The following is a 19,903-nucleotide window of genomic DNA, read 5'->3' as shown; positions in this document are numbered from 1 at the left end:
GAGACAGAGACGGAGAGAGAGAGAGAGAGAGAGAGAGAGAGAGAGAGACAGAGAGATGAGAGACAGAGAGAGAGAGAGACAGAGAGATAGAGAGAGAGAGACAGAGAGATAGAGAGAGAGACAGAGAGAGAGAGAGAGAGAGACAGAGAGAGAGACAGAGAGACAGAGAGAGAGAGAGAGAGAGAGATAGAGAGAGAGAGACAGAGAGATAGAGAGAGAGAGAGAGAGACAGAGAGATAGAGACAGAGAGATAGAGAGAGAGAGACAGAGAGATAGAGAGACAGAGAGAGGTTGCGGCTGCCTGTATGTCTGGATTGTCTGGCGGTTTCTGAATAGTCATTGTTCAACAAGCATCACTGTTACAGTTCCTGTGGACTTTCTATTTCTCCAGCAGGTTTAGTTTTGAAGGTCAACTCATTCCCTCTATGACTCAATTCAACTCAGGTAGTCGGCCGCTCGGCCAGATTACATTTCTGCTGAAGGGCACCAAACCAACGACCCATTTTGGAAGTGGCTTCTCTCTCTCTCTCTCTCCTCTTCCCTTGCCCCTCCCTTTGCCCCTCCCCCCTCCCAGTTGGTAACCAATAGGGGAGAGTTAACATGCTTCCTGTTCCCCCCTCCCTTTGCCTCTCACAGGCAGCAGAACTTTCCGGCCTTGTCACAGTCCGTGTGTGTCCGTGTGTGCTTCGGAGGCTACTTGTCTGCTCTGGCCTCCTGCTCAGAAATACTTGTCTATTCCTCTTCCCCCCCTCCTAGTTGGTAACCAATAGGGGAGAGTTAACATGCTTCCTGTTCCTCCCAGTTGGTAACCAATAGGGGAGAGTTAACATGCTTCCTGTTCCTCCCTCCTAGTTGGTAACCAATAGGGGAGAGTTAACATGCTTCCTGTTCCTCCCTCCTAGTTGGTAACCAATAGGGGAGAGTAAACATGCTTCCTGTTCCTCCCTCCTAGTTGGTAACCAATAGGGGAGAGTTAACATGCTTCCTGTTCCTCCCTCCTAGTTGGTAACCAATAGGGGAGAGTAAACATGCTTCCTGTTCCTCCCTCCTAGTTGGTAACCAATAGGGGAGAGTTAACATGCTTCCTGTTCCCCCCTCCCTGTTGGTAACCAATAGGGGAGAGTTAACATGCTTCCTGTTCCTCCTAGTTGGTAACCAATAGGGGAGAGTTAACATGCTTCCTGTTCCTCCCAGTTGGTAACCAATAGGGGAGAGTTAACATGCTTCCTGTTCCTCCTCGTCCCAGTTGGTAACCAATAGGGGAGAGGTAACATGCTTCCTGTTCCTCCCAGTTGGTAACCAATAGGGGAGAGTTAACATGCTTCCTGTTCCTCCCTCCTAGTTGGTAACCAATAGGGGAGAGTTAACATGCTTCCTGTTCCCTCCTCCTAGTTGGTAACCAATAGGGGAGAGGTAACATGCTTCCTGTTCCTCCCAGTTGGTAACCAATAGGGGAGAGTTAACATGCTTCCTGTTCCTCCCAGTTGGTAACCAATAGGGGAGAGTTAACATGCTTCCTGTTCCTCCCTCCCAGTTGGTAACCAATAGGGGAGAGTTAACATGCTTCCTGTTCCTCCTCGTCCCATGTTACTATCTCATATGTTAAGTATTGAATTCCAGCTGGGGCTGGAGAAGCAAGCTGGGTAGGCGAGCTAGAGTGCATCTCTGTCTCCAGTTAGGGCTGTGGAGGAGAGGACAGCTCCATCGGTGACTGGTGCCTGGCAGGGAGGAGAGAGGGAGAGAGAGAGGCTGGCAGAGGCAGATGGACCCTGGTCTCTGGCCCAGGAGCTTTTAATTAAAGAGCAAGAGAACAGCTTCCAGCTGTCACGCACTGACATACACACCTTGGGTACTGTCTTTCTGTCTGTCTGTCTGTCTGTCTGTCTGTCTGTCTGTCTGTCTGTCTGTCTGTCTGTCTGTCTGTCTGTCTGTCTGTCTGTCTGTCTGTCTGTCTGTCTGTCTGTCTATCTATTTCTTTCTTTCTTTATCACTCTCTCTTTCTCTCCCTCTCTATCTCAATAGCCCTGTCTCTCTCTTTCTCTCCATCTATCCTTCTATCGTCCTCCCTCCCTCCCTCAAGTCCCACACATTGTCCAAAAGACCTATAGCAGTAATCACTAACCTTCTGAAACCAGGCAGCTTCATACAGCACTTCTAATCAAAGAGGCTTTAGGGAGACAAAACCAAAATCACCTCAGCGATCAAGACCAGACGAGAGGAAGTGAAAGCATGTGTGTGTGTGTGTGTGTGTGTGTGTGTGTCTGGTAAGCTAGAGTAGCTAGTATATCTCACTAGGTCAGGATATTAAACCTCCTCCATGTATATCTCACTAGGTCAGGATATTAAACCTCCTCCATGTATATCTCACTAGGTCAGGATATTAAACCTCCTCCATTTATATCTCACTAGGTCAGGATATTAAACCTCCTCCATGTATATCTCACTAGGTCAGGATATTAAACCTCCTCCATGTATATCTCACTAGGTCAGGATATTAAACCTCCATGTATATCTCACTAGGTCAGGATATTAAACCTCCTCCATGTATATCTCACTAGGTCAGGATATTAAACCTCCTCCATGTATATCTCACTAGGTCAGGGTATTAAACCTCCTCCATGTATATCTCACTAGGTCAGGATATTAAACCTCCTCCATGTATATCTCACTAGGTCAGGATATTAAACCTCCTCCATGTATATCTCACTAGGTCAGGATATTAAACCTCCATGTATATCTCACTAGGTCAGGATATTAAACCTCCTCCATGTATATCTCACTTGGTCAGGATATTAAACCTCCTCCATGTATATCTCACTAGGTCAGGGTATTAAACCTCCTCCATGTATATCTCACTAGGTCAGGATATTAAACCTCCTCCATGTATATCTCACTAGGTCAGGGTATTAAACCTCCATGTATATCTCACTAGGTCAGGATATTAAACCTCCTCCATGTATATCTCACTAGGTCAGGATATTAAACCTCCTCCATGTATATCTCACTAGGTCAGGATATTAAACCTCCTCCATGTATATCTCACTAGGTCAGGATATTAATTCCTCCTCCATGTATATCTCACTAGGTCAGGATATTAAACCTCCTCCATGTATATCTCACTAGGTCAGGATATTAAACCACCTCCATATATATCTCACTAGGTCAGGATATTAAACCTCCATGTATATCTCACTAGGTCAGGATATTAAACCTCCATGTATATCTCACTTGGTCAGGATATTAAACCTCCTCCATGTATATCTCACTAGGTCAGGATATTAAACCTCCTCCATGTATATCTCACTAGGTCAGGGTATTAAACCTCCTCCATGTATATCTCACTAGGTCAGGATATTAAACCTCCTCCATGTATATCTCACTAGGTCAGGATATTAAACCTCCTCCATGTATATATCACTAGGTCAGGATATTAAACCTCCTCCATGTATATCTCACTAGGTCAGGATATTAAACCTCCTCCATATATATCTCACTAGGTCAGGATATTAAACCTCCTCCATGTATATCTCACTAGGTCAGGATATTAAACCTCCTCCATGTATATCTCACTAGGTCAGGGTATTAAACCTCCATGTATATCTCACTAGGTCAGGATATTAAACCTCCTCCATGTATATCTCACTAGGTCAGGATATTAAACCTCCTCCATGTATATATCACTAGGTCAGGATATTAAACCTCCTCCATGTATATCTCACTAGGTCAGGATATTAAACCTCCTCCATGTATATCTCACTAGGTCAGGATATTAAACCTCCTCCATGTATATCTCACTAGGTCAGGGTATTAAACCTCCATGTATATCTCACTAGGTCAGGATATTAAATCTCCTCCATGTATATCTCACTAGGTCAGGATATTAAACCTCCTCCATGTATATCTCACTAGGTCAGGATATTAAACCTCCTCCATGTATATCTCACTAGGTCAGGATATTAAACCTCCATGTATATCTCACTAGGTCAGGGTATTAAACCTCCATGTATATCTCACTAGGTCAGGGTATTAAACCTCCTCCATGTATATCTCACTAGGTCAGGATATTAAACCTCCATGTATATCTCACTAGGTCAGGATATTAAACCTCCTCCATGTATATCTCACTAGGTCAGGATATTAAACCTCCTCCATGTATATCTCACTAGGTCAGGGTATTAAACCTCCTCCATGTATATCTCACTAGGTCAGGATATTAAACCTCCTCCATGTATATCTCACTAGGTCAGGATATTAAACCTCCTCCATGTATATCTCACTAGGTCAGGGTATTAAACCTCCATGTATATCTCACTAGGTCAGGATATTAAACCTCCTCCATGTATATCTCACTCAGTCAGGAAATTAAATCTCCATATATCCACTAGGTCCAATATATCCAGTAATTCCAATATATCCATGACATTCAAGATTTCCTTAAGTGCATGAGGGTGATAGTTTGCGGTGTGATTTCCTTTACGGTCCATAGAGGTATTTAAAACAGTATTATAATCTCCCACCATAATAATAGAGTATTGTATTGCTTGTAGGGTTGATAATTTAAATTATTATATATATATTTTTTTTTTTAAAGAAGCGTGGATCATCATTATTCAGGCCGTATAGGTTAATGAGCCATATCTCTTTCTGGTCCAATAACATATTTAAAAGAACCCATCTACCTTGAGGATCTGTTTGGACAATGTGCACATTTGGATCAAATTTATTGTTAATTAATCTTCATCACTCCTTTTGAATTTCTTTGCCCCATGGGAGAAATATATTTCACCCCTCCAGTCCTTTTTTCCACAAAACTTAATCTAAAATTGTTGAATGAGTTTCCTGTAAACAATAGATCATATATTTCTTCTCTATTAGCCAGGTAAATACTGATCGTCTGTTCTTATTATCTGCTGGCTATAATTATTTCACAATTTATCATAATGAGATACATTTAAATTCTATTTATCATAATATATGTTTGTAAACGTACCATTAAAAAGTACCATAGCGAATGAGTGTCCTTATACAGTTGAAATTGGAAGTTTACATACACTTAGGTTGAAGTCATTAAAACTCGTTTTTCAACCACTCCACACATTTCTTGTTAACAAACTATAGTTTTGTCAAGTCGGTTAGGACATCTACTTTGTGCATGACACAAGTAATTTTTCTAACAATTGTTTACAGGCAGATTATTTCACTTATAATTCACTGTATCACAATTCCAGTGGGTCAGAAGTTTACATACACTAAGTTGACTCTGCCTTTAAACAGCTTGGAAAATTCCAGAAAATGGTGTCATGGCTTTAGAAGCTTCTGATAGGCTAATTTACATCATTTGAGTCATTTGGAGGTGTACCTGTGGATGTATTTCAAGGCCTACCTTCAAACCCACTGCCTCTTTGCTTGACATCATGGGAAAATCAAAAGAAATCAGCCAAGTCCTCAGAAACCAAATTGTAAACCTCCACAAGTCTGGCTCATCCTTGGAGCAATTTCCAAATGCCTGAAGGTACCACGTTCATCTGTACGAACAATAGTAAGCAAGTATAAACACCATGGGACCACGCAGCCGTCATACCGCTCAGGAAGGAGACGTGTTCTGTCTCCTAGAGATGAATGTACTTTGGTGCGAAAAGTGCAAATCAATCCCAGAACAACAGCAAAGGACCTTGTGAAGATGCTGGAGGAAGCAGGTACAAAAGTATCTATATCCACAGTAAAACGAGTCCTATATCGACATAACCTAAAAGGCCACTCAGCAAGGAAGAAGCCACTGCTCCTAAACCGCCATAAAAAAGCCAGACTACGGTTTGCAACTGCACATGGAGACAAAGATTGTACTTTTTGTAGAAATGTCCTCTGGTCTGATGAAACAAAAATAGAACTGTTTGTCCATAATGACCATCATTATGTTTGGAGGAAAAAGGGGGAGGCTTGCAAGCCGATGAACAGCATCCCAACCGTGAAGCACGGGGGTGGCAGCATCATGTTGTGGGGGTGTTTTGCTGCAAGAGGGACTGGTGCACTTCACAAAATAGATGGCATCATGAGGCTAGAAAGGTATGTGGATATATTGAAGCAACATCTCAGGACATCAGTCAGGAAGTTAAAGCTTGGTCGCAAATGGGTCTTCCAAATGGACAATGACCTCAAGCATAGTTGTGGCAAAATGGCTTAAGGACAACAAAGTCAAGGTATTGGTATAAGCCCTGACTTCAATCCTATAGAAGATTTGTCGGCAGACTGAAAAAGCGTGTGCGAGCAAGGAGGCCTACAAACCTGACTCAGTTACACCAGCTCTGTCGGGAGGAATGTGCCAAAATTCACCCAACTTATTGTGGGAAGCTTGTGGAAGGCTACCCGAAACGTTTGACCCAAGTTAAACAATTTAAAGGCAATGCTACCAAATACTAATAGATTGTATGTAAACTTCTGACCCACTGGGAATGTGATGAAAGAAATAAAAGCTGAAATAAATCATTCTCTCTACTATTATTCTGACATTTCACATTCTTATAATAAAGTGGTGATCCTAACTGACCTAAGACAGGGAATTTTTACTAGGATTAAATGTCAGGAATTGTGAAAAAACTGAGTTTAAATTTATTTGGCTAAGGTGTATGTAAACTTCCGACTTCAAATGTAACTGTACCATGATATTTGCATTGCTACTAAGTAAATCTCAAATTTCTTCTCACTATTCCACCTGCTAAAACCCCTCCTCATCCCGAGTTGGGTTGTCATCCCAATGCCCGGCAGACCACCCCCCGACCACCCGTAGCCCTGAACAGACTGGGATGCATCCTGGGAAAAGAGCACACAGTGCCATTCACAGAACAGAAGTAGATCAACCGCCAAATGCATTTCCATCGCCCTCACCTCCATTTGTATTATATAAAGCCATCAAAAAAATAAATATATATATATATATTAAAAATCATGCTTATCTTAATTTCCATAATTAACAAATAATATTCGTAACAATGTAGGCAGTTCAAGGATCGTTACATCTAACCAGGATTGTCATTACAAAAAAATACAATTTTTATCAAGCAAATACTATTTTAACAAACAATTATTGTGATTCAATCTATATTGTCCCTAACATCTTTTACTCCCCAGCAACAGTTATGGCACGCACGCGCACACGCGCACGCACGCACGCACGCACGCACACACACACACACACGCACACACACGCACGCACACACACGCACACACACACAACCCCTTTCCCCCCACAAACAACCATAGACTCAGATGTTCAACAAGTGGTTCCATCCCAGAGCCCAACTCAAGAAAGGTCTTGATTTACGAATGCATATACAGATGCAGCTGTTTGAGGCAAAATTGAGCGAAAATAAAAACGAACAACACATTTCTAAGGGAGATTTCTTTTTTTGTAGTCTGTAGGCTGTAACCTATAGGATATGGATCATTTGATTGGGACCACACTGAATAGCCTATAGGCACATTGCGCCCAGCATCAAGAACACATCCATATATAGCCTAATAAGCAACTCATTCTAAAACACTGAGAAATATTGACATTTCATTCAATACAAATGACATAACCCTCGCCTGGACTAGATAAACAAAATACTAAACCCTCCCCTTAAATGTAATGTAAAACGCACCCCCTCCAAGTAACCATTATATATGCTCTGATCCATCCCTTAGAGAAAACAATTTTTTTTTTTTTTTTGCTTGTAAGATTTGTCCTATCTCAGTGGATTTAGCTAGCGATTAGCATTAGGGGCTAACACAATTATGTTTTGCAGAGAACAAGTTGCACAAACTAATAGTATAGCATAGAAAACGACGTGGAAAGCAACACGTTTGCATGCTGTTGTTTTGGTTAATGCAGAGTGAACCTCGGGCACAAGGCACTGCCTGTTTGAGTGACAGGGGGAGGGGGCGGGGCTTGGTGTGTTTGGGGAAGTGGCCAAAAGAGGACTCCGTCAATTCCAGCAATAAATCAAAAGTTGTTAAAGACGGCTAAGTGGCATTTCAAAATATCGCAGCCTCTTGCCATATAGGATATTGTGCATGTTAATATGGCAATTTTTTAAAACATTTTTATTACAATTCAACGAAGAAATTCCTGGTTAAATGAAGGTTAAATAAAAATACTCGCCTATCGCCGTGGTGATGAAGGAGACAGTCTCTGTCTCTTTCCCATCGTTGTAGAAGGCCAGGTGCCAGATGCCAGAGTCCATGTACTGGATGAAGCCGGTGTTGTGTGTGGTGACGGGGACCAGAGAGCGCTGCAGAGCCACAGGCCCATCTACACCCGCACTCGCTACCTCACCAGACAGCAGCCTACGACCATCCAGCAGCTCCACAAAGTCAAACTGGAGAGAGACAGATCGATAGACAAAAAAAAAAAGTGTTGAGTGATTTTCACACGACTGAGCCGAACGGATCCGTGCCAAACCAAGCTGTACTGAGCCTGGCCTGGTGGTCCATTCACCATAGTGCTGGGCCCATTCTGCAAAAAAGGAAAATATCGGCGCCGACACAGTTTGTTTTGGGTCGACACGATAGTTTGAAAGAGGTATTAGACTAATGTGAAACTGTCGGGTTTCAATATACAGCAGCTAGTTCAACAGGACACCAGCACCCCCACTACCTGTCAAGCATTCATAAATAACTAATCATTTCACAGAGACTAAACTCACTCACACTAAACTAGACACACATTGGTAGGCTAGGTCCTAGGCCACTGACCAGGGCCCGTAAGTGCACCATCTGGCTTAAAAAGGGTGTAATTTGGGACACATGTTTATTCATTCCACAGCTCAAAACATCACAGATTGAAATATTGCCTTCTCAAAACCACTCTAAGAGATACACATTTAAAAAAAAATAATTAAAAGTGACTGCTTACCCCAAAAACATACGCTACCGATTTGTCTCAGAGCTGACTGAATGAATAACGATGAGGAAGATGCTACTTTTCCATCTGTCCAGATACGACTGTGCTGTCCACTCGTCTATCTAGATAGGACGGTGCTGTCCACTCATCTGTCTAGATAGGACGGTGCTGTCCACTATCTGTCCAGATAGGACTGTGCAGTCCACGCATCTGTCCAGATAGGACTGTGCTGTCCACTCATCTGTCTAGATAGGACTGTGCTGTCCACTCATCTGTCTAGATAGGACTGTGCTGTCCACTTATCTGTCCAGATAGGACTGTGCTGTCCACTCATCTGTCTAGATAGGACGGTGCTGTCCACTCATCTGTCTAGATAGGACAGTGCTGTCCACTCATCTGTCTAGATAGGACGGTGCTGTCCACTCATCTATATAGATAGGACGGTGCTGTCCACTCATCTATCTAGATAGGACGGTGCTGTCCACTCATCTGTCTAGATAGGACGGTGCTGTCCACTCATCTGTCTAGGTAGGACGGTGCTGTCCACTCATCTGTCTAGATAGGACTGTGCTGTCCACTCATCTGTCTAGATAGGACGGTGCTGTCCACTCATCTGTCTAGATAGGACTGTGCTGTCCACTCATCTGTCCAGATAGGACGGTGCTGTCCACTCATCTGTCTAGATAGGACTGTGCTGTCCACTCATCTGTCTAGATAGGACGGTGCTGTCCACTCATCTGTCTAGATAGGACTGTGCTGTCCACTCATCTGTCTAGATAGGACTGTGCTGTCCACTCATCTGTCTAGATAGGACTGTGCTGTCCACTCATCTGTCTAGATAGGACTGTGCTGTCCACTCATCTGTCCAGATAGGACGGTGCTGTCAACTCGTCTGTCTAGATAGGACTGTGCTGTCCACTTATCTGTCCAGATAGGACGGTGCTGTCCACTCATCTGTCTAGATAGGACTGTGCTGTCCACTCATCTGTCTAGATAGGACTGTGCTGTCCACTCATCTGTCTAGATAGGACGGTGCTGTCCACTCATCTGTCTAGATAGGACTGTGCTGTCCACTCATCTGTCTAGATAGGACGGTGCTGTCCACTCATCTGTCTAGATAGGACTGTGCTGTCCACTCATCTGTCTAGATAGGACTGTGCTGTCCACTCATCTGTCTAGATAGGACTGTGCTGTCCACTCATCTGTCTAGATAGGACTGTGCTGTCCACTCATCTGTCCAGATAGGACGGTGCTGTCCACTCGTCTGTCTAGATAGGACTGTGCTGTCCACTCATCTGTCCAGATAGGACGGTGCTGTCCACTCATCTGTCTAGATAGGACTGTGCTGTCCACTCATCTGTCTAGATAGGACTGTGCTGTCCACTCATCTGTCTAGATAGGACGGTGCTGTCCACTCATCTGTCTAGATAGGACTGTGCTGTCCACTCATCTGTCTAGATAGGACTGTGCTGTCCACTCATCTGTCCAGATAGGACGGAGCTGTCCACTCATCTGTCTAGATAGGACGGTGCTGTCCACTCATCTGTCTAGATAGGACGGTGCTGTCCACTCATCTGTCTAGGTAGGACGGTGCTGTCCACTCATCTGTCTAGATAGGACGGTGCTGTCCACTCATCTGTCTAGATAGGACTGTGCTGTCCACTCATCTGTCTAGATAGGACGGTGCTGTCCACTCATCTGTCTAAATATGACTGTGCTGTCCACTCATCTGTCTAGATAGGACTGTGCTGTCCACTCATCTGTCTAGATAGGACTGTGCTGTCCACTCATCTGTCTAGGTAGGACGGTGCTGTCCACTCATCTGTCTAGATAGGACTGTGCTGTCCACTCATCTGTCTAGATAGGACTGTGCTGTCCACTCATCTGTCTAGATAGGACTGTGCTGTCCACTCATCTGTCTAGATAGGACTGTGCTGTCCACTCATCTGTCTAGATAGGACTGTGCTGTCCACTCATCTGTCTAGATAGGACTGTGCTGTCCACTCATCTGTCTAGATAGGACGGTGCTGTCCACTCATCTGTCTAGATAGGACTGTGCTGTCCACTCATCTGTCTAGATAGGACGGTGCTGTCCACTCATCTGTCTAGATAGGACTGTGCTGTCCACTCATCTGTCTAGATAGGACTGTGCTGTCCACTCATCTGTCTAGATAGGACTGTGCTGTCCACTCATCTGTCTAGATAGGACTGTGCTGTCCACTCATCTGTCCAGATAGGACGGTGCTGTCCACTCGTCTGTCTAGATAGGACTGTGCTGTCCACTCATCTGTCCAGATAGGACGGTGCTGTCCACTCATCTGTCTAGATAGGACTGTGCTGTCCACTCATCTGTCTAGATAGGACTGTGCTGTCCACTCATCTGTCTAGATAGGACGGTGCTGTCCACTCATCTGTCTAAATATGACTGTGCTGTCCACTCATCTGTCTAGATAGGACTGTGCTGTCCACTCATCTGTCTAGATAGGACTGTGCTGTCCACTCATCTGTCTAGGTAGGACGGTGCTGTCCACTCATCTGTCTAGATAGGACTGTGCTGTCCACTCATCTGTCTAGATAGGACTGTGCTGTCCACTCATCTGTCTAGATAGGACTGTGCTGTCCACTCATCTGTCTAGATAGGACTGTGCTGTCATATCATCTGTCTAGATAGGACTGTGCTGTCCACTCATCTGTCTAGATAGGACTGTGCTGTCCACTCATCTGTCTAGATAGGACTGTGCTGTCCACTCATCTGTCCAGATAGGACTGTGCTGTCCACTCATCTGTCTAGATAGGACTGTGCTGTCCACTCATCTGTCCAGATAGGACTGTGCTGTCCACTCATCTGTCCAGATAGGACGGTGCTGTCCACTCATCTGTCTAGATAGGACAGTGCTGTCCACTCATCTGTCTAGATAGGACGGTGCTGTCCACTCATCTATATAGATAGGACGGTGCTGTCCACTCATCTATCTAGATTGGACGGTGCTGTCCACTCATCTGTCTAGATAGGACGGTGCTGTCCACTCATCTGTCTAGGTAAGACAGTGCTGTCCACTCATCTGTCTAGATAGGACTGTGCTGTCCACTCATCTGTCTAGATAGGACTGTGCTGTCCACTCATCTATCCAGATAGGACTGTGCTGTCCACTCATCTGTCCAGATAGGACTGTGCTGTCCACTCATCTGTCTAAATAGGACTGTGCTGTCCACTCATCTGTCTAGATAGGACTGTGCTGTCCACTCATCTGTCTAGATAGGACTGTGCTGTCCACTCATCTGTCCAGATAGGACTGTGCTGTCCACTCATCTGTCCAGATAGGACGGTGCTGTCCACTCATCTGTCCAGATAGGACTGTGCTGTCAACTCATCTGTCTAGATATGACGGTGCTGTCCACTCATCTGTCTAAATAGGACTGTGCTGTCCACTCATCTGTCTAGGTAGGACGGTGCTGTCCACTCATCTGTCTAGATAGGACTGTGCTGTCTACTCATCTGTCTAGATAGGACTGTGCTGTCCACTCATCTGTCTAGATAGGACTGTGCTGTCCACTCATCTGTCTAGATAGGACTGTGCTGTCCACTCATCTGTCTAGATAGGACTGTGCTGTCCACTCATCTGTCTAGGTAGGACGGTGCTGTCCACTCATCTGTCTAGATAGGACTGTGCTGTCTACTCATCTGTCTAGATAGGACTGTGCTGTCCACTCATCTGTCTAGATAGGACTGTGCTGTCCACTCATCTGTCTAGATAGGACTGTGCTGTCCACTCATCTGTCTAGATAGGACTGTGCTGTCCACTCATCTGTCTAGATAGGACTGTGCTGTCCACTCATCTGTCTAGATAGGACTGTGCTGTCCACTCATCTGTCTAGATAGGACTGTGCTGTCCACTCGTCTGTCTAGATAGAACTGTGATGTCCACTCATCTGTCTAGATAGGACTGTGCTGTCCACTCATCTGTCCAGATAGGACGTGCTGTCCACTCGTCTGTCTAGATAGGACTGTGCTGTCCACTCATCTGTCCAGATAGGACGGTGCTGTCCACTCATCTGTCTAGATAGGACTGTGCTGTCCACTCATCTGTCTAGATAGGACTGTGCTGTCCACTCATCTGTCTAGATAGGACGGTGCTGTCCACTCATCTGTCTAGATAGGACTGTGCTGTCCACTCATCTGTCTAGATAGGACTGTGCTGTCCACTCATCTGTCCAGATAGGACGGTGCTGTCCACTCATCTGTCTAGATAGGACGGTGCTGTCCACTCATCTGTCTAGATAGGACGGTGCTGTCCACTCATCTGTCTAGGTAGGACGGTGCTGTCCACTCATCTGTCTAGATAGGACGGTGCTGTCCACTCATCTGTCTAGATAGGACTGTGCTGTCCACTCATCTGTCTAGATAGGACGGTGCTGTCCACTCATCTGTCTAAATATGACTGTGCTGTCCACTCATCTGTCTAGATAGGACTGTGCTGTCCACTCATCTGTCGAGATAGGACGGTGCTGTCCACTCATCTGTCTAGGTAGGACGGTGCTGTCCACTCATCTGTCTAGATAGGACTGTGCTGTCCACTCATCTGTCTAGATAGGACTGTGCTGTCCACTCATCTGTCCAGATAGGACGGTGCTGTCCACTCATCTGTCCAGATAGGACTGTGCTGTCCACTCATCTGTCTAGATATGACGGTGCTGTCCACTCATCTGTCTAAATATGACTGTGCTGTCCACTCATCTGTCTAGATAGGACTGTGCTGTCCACTCATCTGTCTAGGTAGGACGGTGCTGTCCACTCATCTGTCTAGATAGGACTGTGCTGTCTACTCATCTGTCTAGATAGGACTGTGCTGTCCACTCATCTGTCTAGATAGGACTGTGCTGTCCACTCATCTGTCTAGATAGGACTGTGCTGTCCACTCATCTGTCTAGATAGGACTGTGCTGTCCACTCATCTGTCTAGGTAGGACGGTGCTGTCCACTCATCTGTCTAGATAGGACTGTGCTGTCTACTCATCTGTCTAGATAGGACTGTGCTGTCCACTCATCTGTCTAGATAGGACTGTGCTGTCCACTCATCTGTCTAGATAGGACTGTGCTGTCCACTCATCTGTCTAGATAGGACTGTGCTGTCCACTCATCTGTCTAGATAGGACTGTGCTGTCCACTCATCTGTCTAGATAGGACTGTGCTGTCCACTCATCTGTCTAGATAGGACTGTGCTGTCCACTCGTCTGTCTAGATAGAACTGTGATGTCCACTCATCTGTCTAGATAGGACTGTGCTGTCCACTCATCTGTCCAGATAGGACGGTGCTGTCCACTCGTCTGTCTAGATAGGACTGTGCTGTCCACTCATCTGTCCAGATAGGACGGTGCTGTCCACTCATCTGTCTAGATAGGACTGTGCTGTCCACTCATCTGTCTAGATAGGACTGTGCTGTCCACTCATCTGTCTAGATAGGACGGTGCTGTCCACTCATCTGTCTAGATAGGACTGTGCTGTCCACTCATCTGTCTAGATAGGACTGTGCTGTCCACTCATCTGTCCAGATAGGACGGTGCTGTCCACTCATCTGTCTAGATAGGACGGTGCTGTCCACTCATCTGTCTAGATAGGACGGTGCTGTCCACTCATCTGTCTAGGTAGGACGGTGCTGTCCACTCATCTGTCTAGATAGGACGGTGCTGTCCACTCATCTGTCTAGATAGGACTGTGCTGTCCACTCATCTGTCTAGATAGGACGGTGCTGTCCACTCATCTGTCTAAATATGACTGTGCTGTCCACTCATCTGTCTAGATAGGACTGTGCTGTCCACTCATCTGTCTAGATAGGACTGTGCTGTCCACTCATCTGTCTAGGTAGGACGGTGCTGTCCACTCATCTGTCTAGATAGGACTGTGCTGTCCACTCATCTGTCTAGATAGGACTGTGCTGTCCACTCATCTGTCTAGATAGGACTGTGCTGTCCACTCATCTGTCTAGATAGGACTGTGCTGTCCACTCATCTGTCTAGATAGGACTGTGCTGTCCACTCATCTGTCTAGATAGGACTGTGCTGTCCACTCATCTGTCCAGATAGGACTGTGCTGTCCACTCATCTGTCTAGATAGGACTGTGCTGTCCACTCATCTGTCCAGATAGGACTGTGCTGTCCACTCATCTGTCTAGATAGGACGGTGCTGTCCACTCAACTGTCTAGATAGGACGGTGCTGTCCACTCATCTGTCTAGATAGGACTGTGCTGTCCACTCATCTGTCTAGATAGGACTGTGCTGTCCACTCATCTGTCTAGATAGGACTGTGCTGTCCACTCATCTGTCTAGATAGGACTGTGCTGTCCACTCATCTGTCTAGATAGGACTGTGCTGTCCACTCATCTGTCTAGATAGGACTGTGCTGTCCACTCATCTGTCCAGATAGGACTGTGCTGTCCACTCATCTGTCTAGATAGGACTGTGCTGTCCACTCATCTGTCCAGATAGGACTGTGCTGTCCACTCATCTGTCCAGATAGGACGGTGCTGTCCACTCATCTGTCTAGATAGGACAGTGCTGTCCACTCATCTGTCTAGATAGGACGGTGCTGTCCACTCATCTATATAGATAGGACGGTGCTGTCCACTCATCTATCTAGAAAGGACGGTGCTGTCCACTCATCTGTCTAGATAGGACGGTGCTGTCCACTCATCTGTCTAGGTAGGACGGTGCAGTCCACTCATCTGTCTAGATAGGACTGTGCTGTCTACTCATCTGTCTAGATAGGACTGTGCTGTCCACTCATCTGTCTAGATAGGACTGTGCTGTCCACTCATCTGTCTAGATAGGACTGTGCTGTCCACTCATCTGTCTAGATAGGACTGTGCTGTCCACTCATCTGTCTAGATAGGACTGTGCTGTCCACTCATCTGTCTAGATAGGACTGTGCTGTCCACTCATCTGTCCAGATAGGACGGTGTTGTCCACTCGTCTGTCCAGATAGGACTGTGCTGTCCACTCATCTGTCCAGATAGGACGGTGCTGTCCACTCATCTGTCTAGATAGGACTGTGCTGTCCACTCATCTGTCTAGATAGGACTGTGCTGTCCACTCATCTGTCTAGATAGGACGGTGCTGTCCACTCATCTGTCTAGATAGGACTGTGCTGTCCACTCATCTGTCTAGATAGGACTGTGCTGTCCACTCATCTGTCTAGATAGGACTGTGCTGTCCACTCATCTGTCTAGATAGGACTGTGCTGTCCACTCATCTGTCCAGATAGGACTGTGCTGTCCACTCATCTGTCTAGATAGGACGGTGCTGTCCACTCATCTGTCTAGATAGGACGGTGCTGTCCACTCATCTGTCCAGATAGGACGGTGCTGTCCACTCATCTGTCCAGATAGGACGGTGCTGTCCACTCATCTGTCTAGATAGGACGGTGCTGTCCACTCATCTGTCTAGATAGGACGGTGCTGTCCACTCATCTGTCTAGGTAGGACGGTGCTGTCCACTCATCTGTCTAGATAGGACAGTGCTGTCCACTCATCTGTCTAGATAGGACTGTGCTGTCCACTCATCTGTCTAGATAGGACGGTGCTGTCCACTCATCTGTCTAAATATGACTGTGCTGTCCACTCATCTGTCTAGATAGGACTGTGCTGTCCACTCATCTGTCTAGATAGGACTGTGCTGTCCACTCATCTGTCTAGGTAGGACGGTGCTGTCCACTCATCTGTCTAGGTAGGACGGTGCTGTCCACTCATCTGTCTAGATAGGACTGTGCTGTCCACTCATCTGTCTAGATAGGACTGTGCTGTCCACTCATCTGTCTAGATAGGACTGTGCTGTCCACTCATCTGTCTAGATAGGACTGTGCTGTCCACTCATCTGTCTAGATAGGACTGTGCTGTCCACTCATCTGTCCAGATAGGACTGTGCTGTCCACTCATCTGTCTAGATAGGACTGTGCTGTCCACTCATCTGTCCAGATAGGACTGTGCTGTCCACTCATCTGTCCAGATAGGACGGTGCTGTCCACTCATCTGTCCAGACAGGACTGTGCTGTCCACTCATCTGTCTAGATAGGACGGTGCTGTCCACTCATCTGTCTAGATAGGACTGTGCTATCCACTCATCTATCTAGATAGGACGGTGCTGTCCACTCATCTGTCTAGATAGGACTGTGCTGTCCACTCATCTGTCCAGATAGGACGGTGCTGTCCACTCATCTATCTAGATAGGACTGTGCTGTCCACTCATCTGTCTAGATAGGACTGTGCTGTCCACTCATCTGTCTAGGTAGGACGGTGCTGTCCACTCATCTGTCTAGATAGGACTGTGCTGTCCACTCATCTGTCTAGATAGGACTGTGCTGTCCACTCATCTGTCTAGATAGGACTGTGCTGTCCACTCATCTGTCCAGATAGGACTGTGCTGTCCACTCATCTGTCCAGATAGGACTGTGCTGTCCACTCATCTGTCTAGATAGGACGGTGCTGTCCACTCATCTATATAGATAGGACGGTGCTGTCCACTCATCTATCTAGATAGGACGGTGCTGTCCACTCATCTGTCTAGATAGGACGGTGCTGTCCACTCATCTGTCTAGGTAGGACGGTGCTGTCCACTCATCTGTCTAGATAGGACTGTGCTGTCCACTCATCTGTCTAGATAGGACTGTGCTGTCCACTCATCTATCCAGATAGGACTGTGCTGTCCACTCATCTGTCCAGATAGGACTGTGCTGTCCACTCATCTGTCTAAATAGGACTGTGCTGTCCACTCATATGTCTAGATAGGACTGTGCTGTCCACTCATCTGTCTAGATAGGACTGTGCTGTCCACTCATCTGTCCAGATAGGACTGTGCTGTCCACTCATCTGTCTAGATAGGACTGTGCTGTCCACTCATCTGTCTAGATAGGACTGTGCTGTCCACTCATCTGTCTAGATAGGACTGTGCTGTCCACTCATCTGTCTAGATAGGACGGTGCTGTCCACTCATCTATCTAGATAGGACGGTGCTGTCCACTCATCTGTCTAGATAGGACTGTGCTGTCCACTCATCTGTCCAGAAAGGACTGTGCTGTCCACTCATCTGTCCAGATAGGACGGTGCTGTCCACTCATCTGTCCAGATAGGACTGTGCTGTCCACTCATCTGTCTAGATATGACGGTGCTGTCCACTCATCTGTCTAAATATGACTGTGCTGTCCACTCATCTGTCTAGATAGGACTGTGCTGTCCACTCATCTGTCTAGATAGGACTGTGCTTTCCACTCATCTGTCTAGGTAGGACGGTGCTGTCCACTCATCTGTCTAGATAGGACTGTGCTGTCCACTCATCTGTCTAGATAGGACTGTGCTGTCCACTCATCTGTCTAGATAGGACTGTGCTGTCCACTCATCTGTCTAGATAGGACTGTGCTGTCCACTCATCTGTCTAGATAGGACTGTGCTGTCCACTCATCTTTCCAGATAGGACTGTGCTGTCCACTCATCTGTCTAGATAGGACTGTGCTGTCCACTCATCTGTCCAGATAGGACTGTGCTGTCCACTCATCTGTCCAGATAGGACGGTGCTGTCCACTCATCTGTCTAGATAGGACAGTGCTGTCCACTCATCTGTCTAGATAGGACGGTGCTGTCCACTCACCTATATAGATAGGACGGTGCTGTCCACTCATCTATCTAGACAGGACGGTGCTGTCCACTCATCTGTCTAGATAGGACGGTGCTGTCCACTCATCTGTCTAGGTAGGACGGTGCTGTCCACACATCTGTCTAGATAGGACTGTGCTGTCCACTCATCTGTCCAGATAGGACTGTGCTGTCCACTCATCTATCGAGATAGGACTGTGCTGTCGACTCATCTGTCCAGATAGGACTGTGCTGTCCACTCATCTGTCTAGATAGGACTGTGCTGTCCACTCATCTGTCCAGATAGGACTGTGCTGTCCACTCATCTGTCTAGATAGGACGGTGCTGTCCACTCATCTGTCTAGATAGGACTGTGCAGTCCACTCATCTATCTAGATAGGACGGTGCTGTCAACTCATCTGTCTAGATAAGACTGTGCTGTCCACTCATCTGTCCAGATAGGACGGTGCTGTCCACTCATCTATCTAGATAGGACTGTGCTGTCCACTCATCTGTCTAGATAGGACTGTGCTGTCCACTCATCTATCTAGATAGGACGGTGCTGTCCACTCATCTGTCTAGATAGGACGGTGCTCTCCACTCATCTGTCTAGGTAGGACGGTGCTGTCCACTCATCTGTCTAGATAGGACTGTGCTGTCCACTCATCTGTCTAGATAGGACTGTGCTGTCCACTCATCTATCCAGATAGGACTGTGCTGTCCACTCATCTGTCCAGATAGGACTGTGCTGTCCACTCATCTGTCTAAATAGGACTGTGCTGTCCACTCATATGTCTAGATAGGACTGTGCTGTCCACTCATCTGTCTAGATAGGACTGTGCTGTCCACTCATCTGTCCAGATAGGACTGTGCTGTCCACTCATCTGTCTATATAGGACTGTGCTGTCCACTCATCTGTCTAGATAGGACTGTGCTGTCCACTCATCTGTCTAGATAGGACTGTGCTGTCCACTCATCTGTCTAGATAGGACGGTGCTGTCCACTCATATATCTAGATAGGACGGTGCTGTCCACTCATCTGTCTAGATAGGACTGTGCTGTCCACTCATCTGTCCAGAAAGGACTGTGCTGTCCACTCATCTGTCCAGATAGGACGGTGCTGTCCACTCATCTGTCCAGATAGGACTGTGCTGTCCACTCATCTGTCTAGATATGACGGTGCTGTCCACTCATCTGTCTAAATATGACTGTGCTGTCCACTCATCTGTCTAGATAGGACTGTGCTGTCCACTCATCTGTCTAGATAGGACTGTGCTTTCCACTCATCTGTCTAGGTAGGACGGTGCTGTCCACTCATCTGTCTAGATAGGACTGTGCTGTCCACTCATCTGTCTAGATAGGACTGTGCTGTCCACTCATCTGTCTAGATAGGACTGTGCTGTCC

General features: G+C 46.3%; 1 protein-coding gene across 10 annotated transcripts in view; it reads right to left on the bottom strand.

The window, feature by feature from the left end:
- Positions 1 to 19,903, bottom strand: part of tenm4 (teneurin transmembrane protein 4) — a 649,554-nt gene that overhangs the window by 298,913 nt on the left and 330,738 nt on the right. For all 10 annotated transcript variants that reach the window (XM_045704148.1, XM_045704149.1, XM_045704150.1 and 7 more), the window contains one exon: positions 8,141 to 8,357. In XM_045704148.1, the coding sequence (XP_045560104.1) occupies positions 8,141 to 8,357 (217 nt within the window). The remainder of the gene's footprint in view (positions 1 to 8,140; positions 8,358 to 19,903) is intronic.

Source organism: Salmo salar, chromosome ssa20, assembly GCF_905237065.1.
Source record: "Salmo salar chromosome ssa20, Ssal_v3.1, whole genome shotgun sequence".
In the NCBI taxonomy this organism is placed as follows: Eukaryota; Metazoa; Chordata; class Actinopteri; order Salmoniformes; family Salmonidae; genus Salmo; species Salmo salar.
This window is presented reverse-complemented; position numbering and strand designations above follow the sequence as displayed.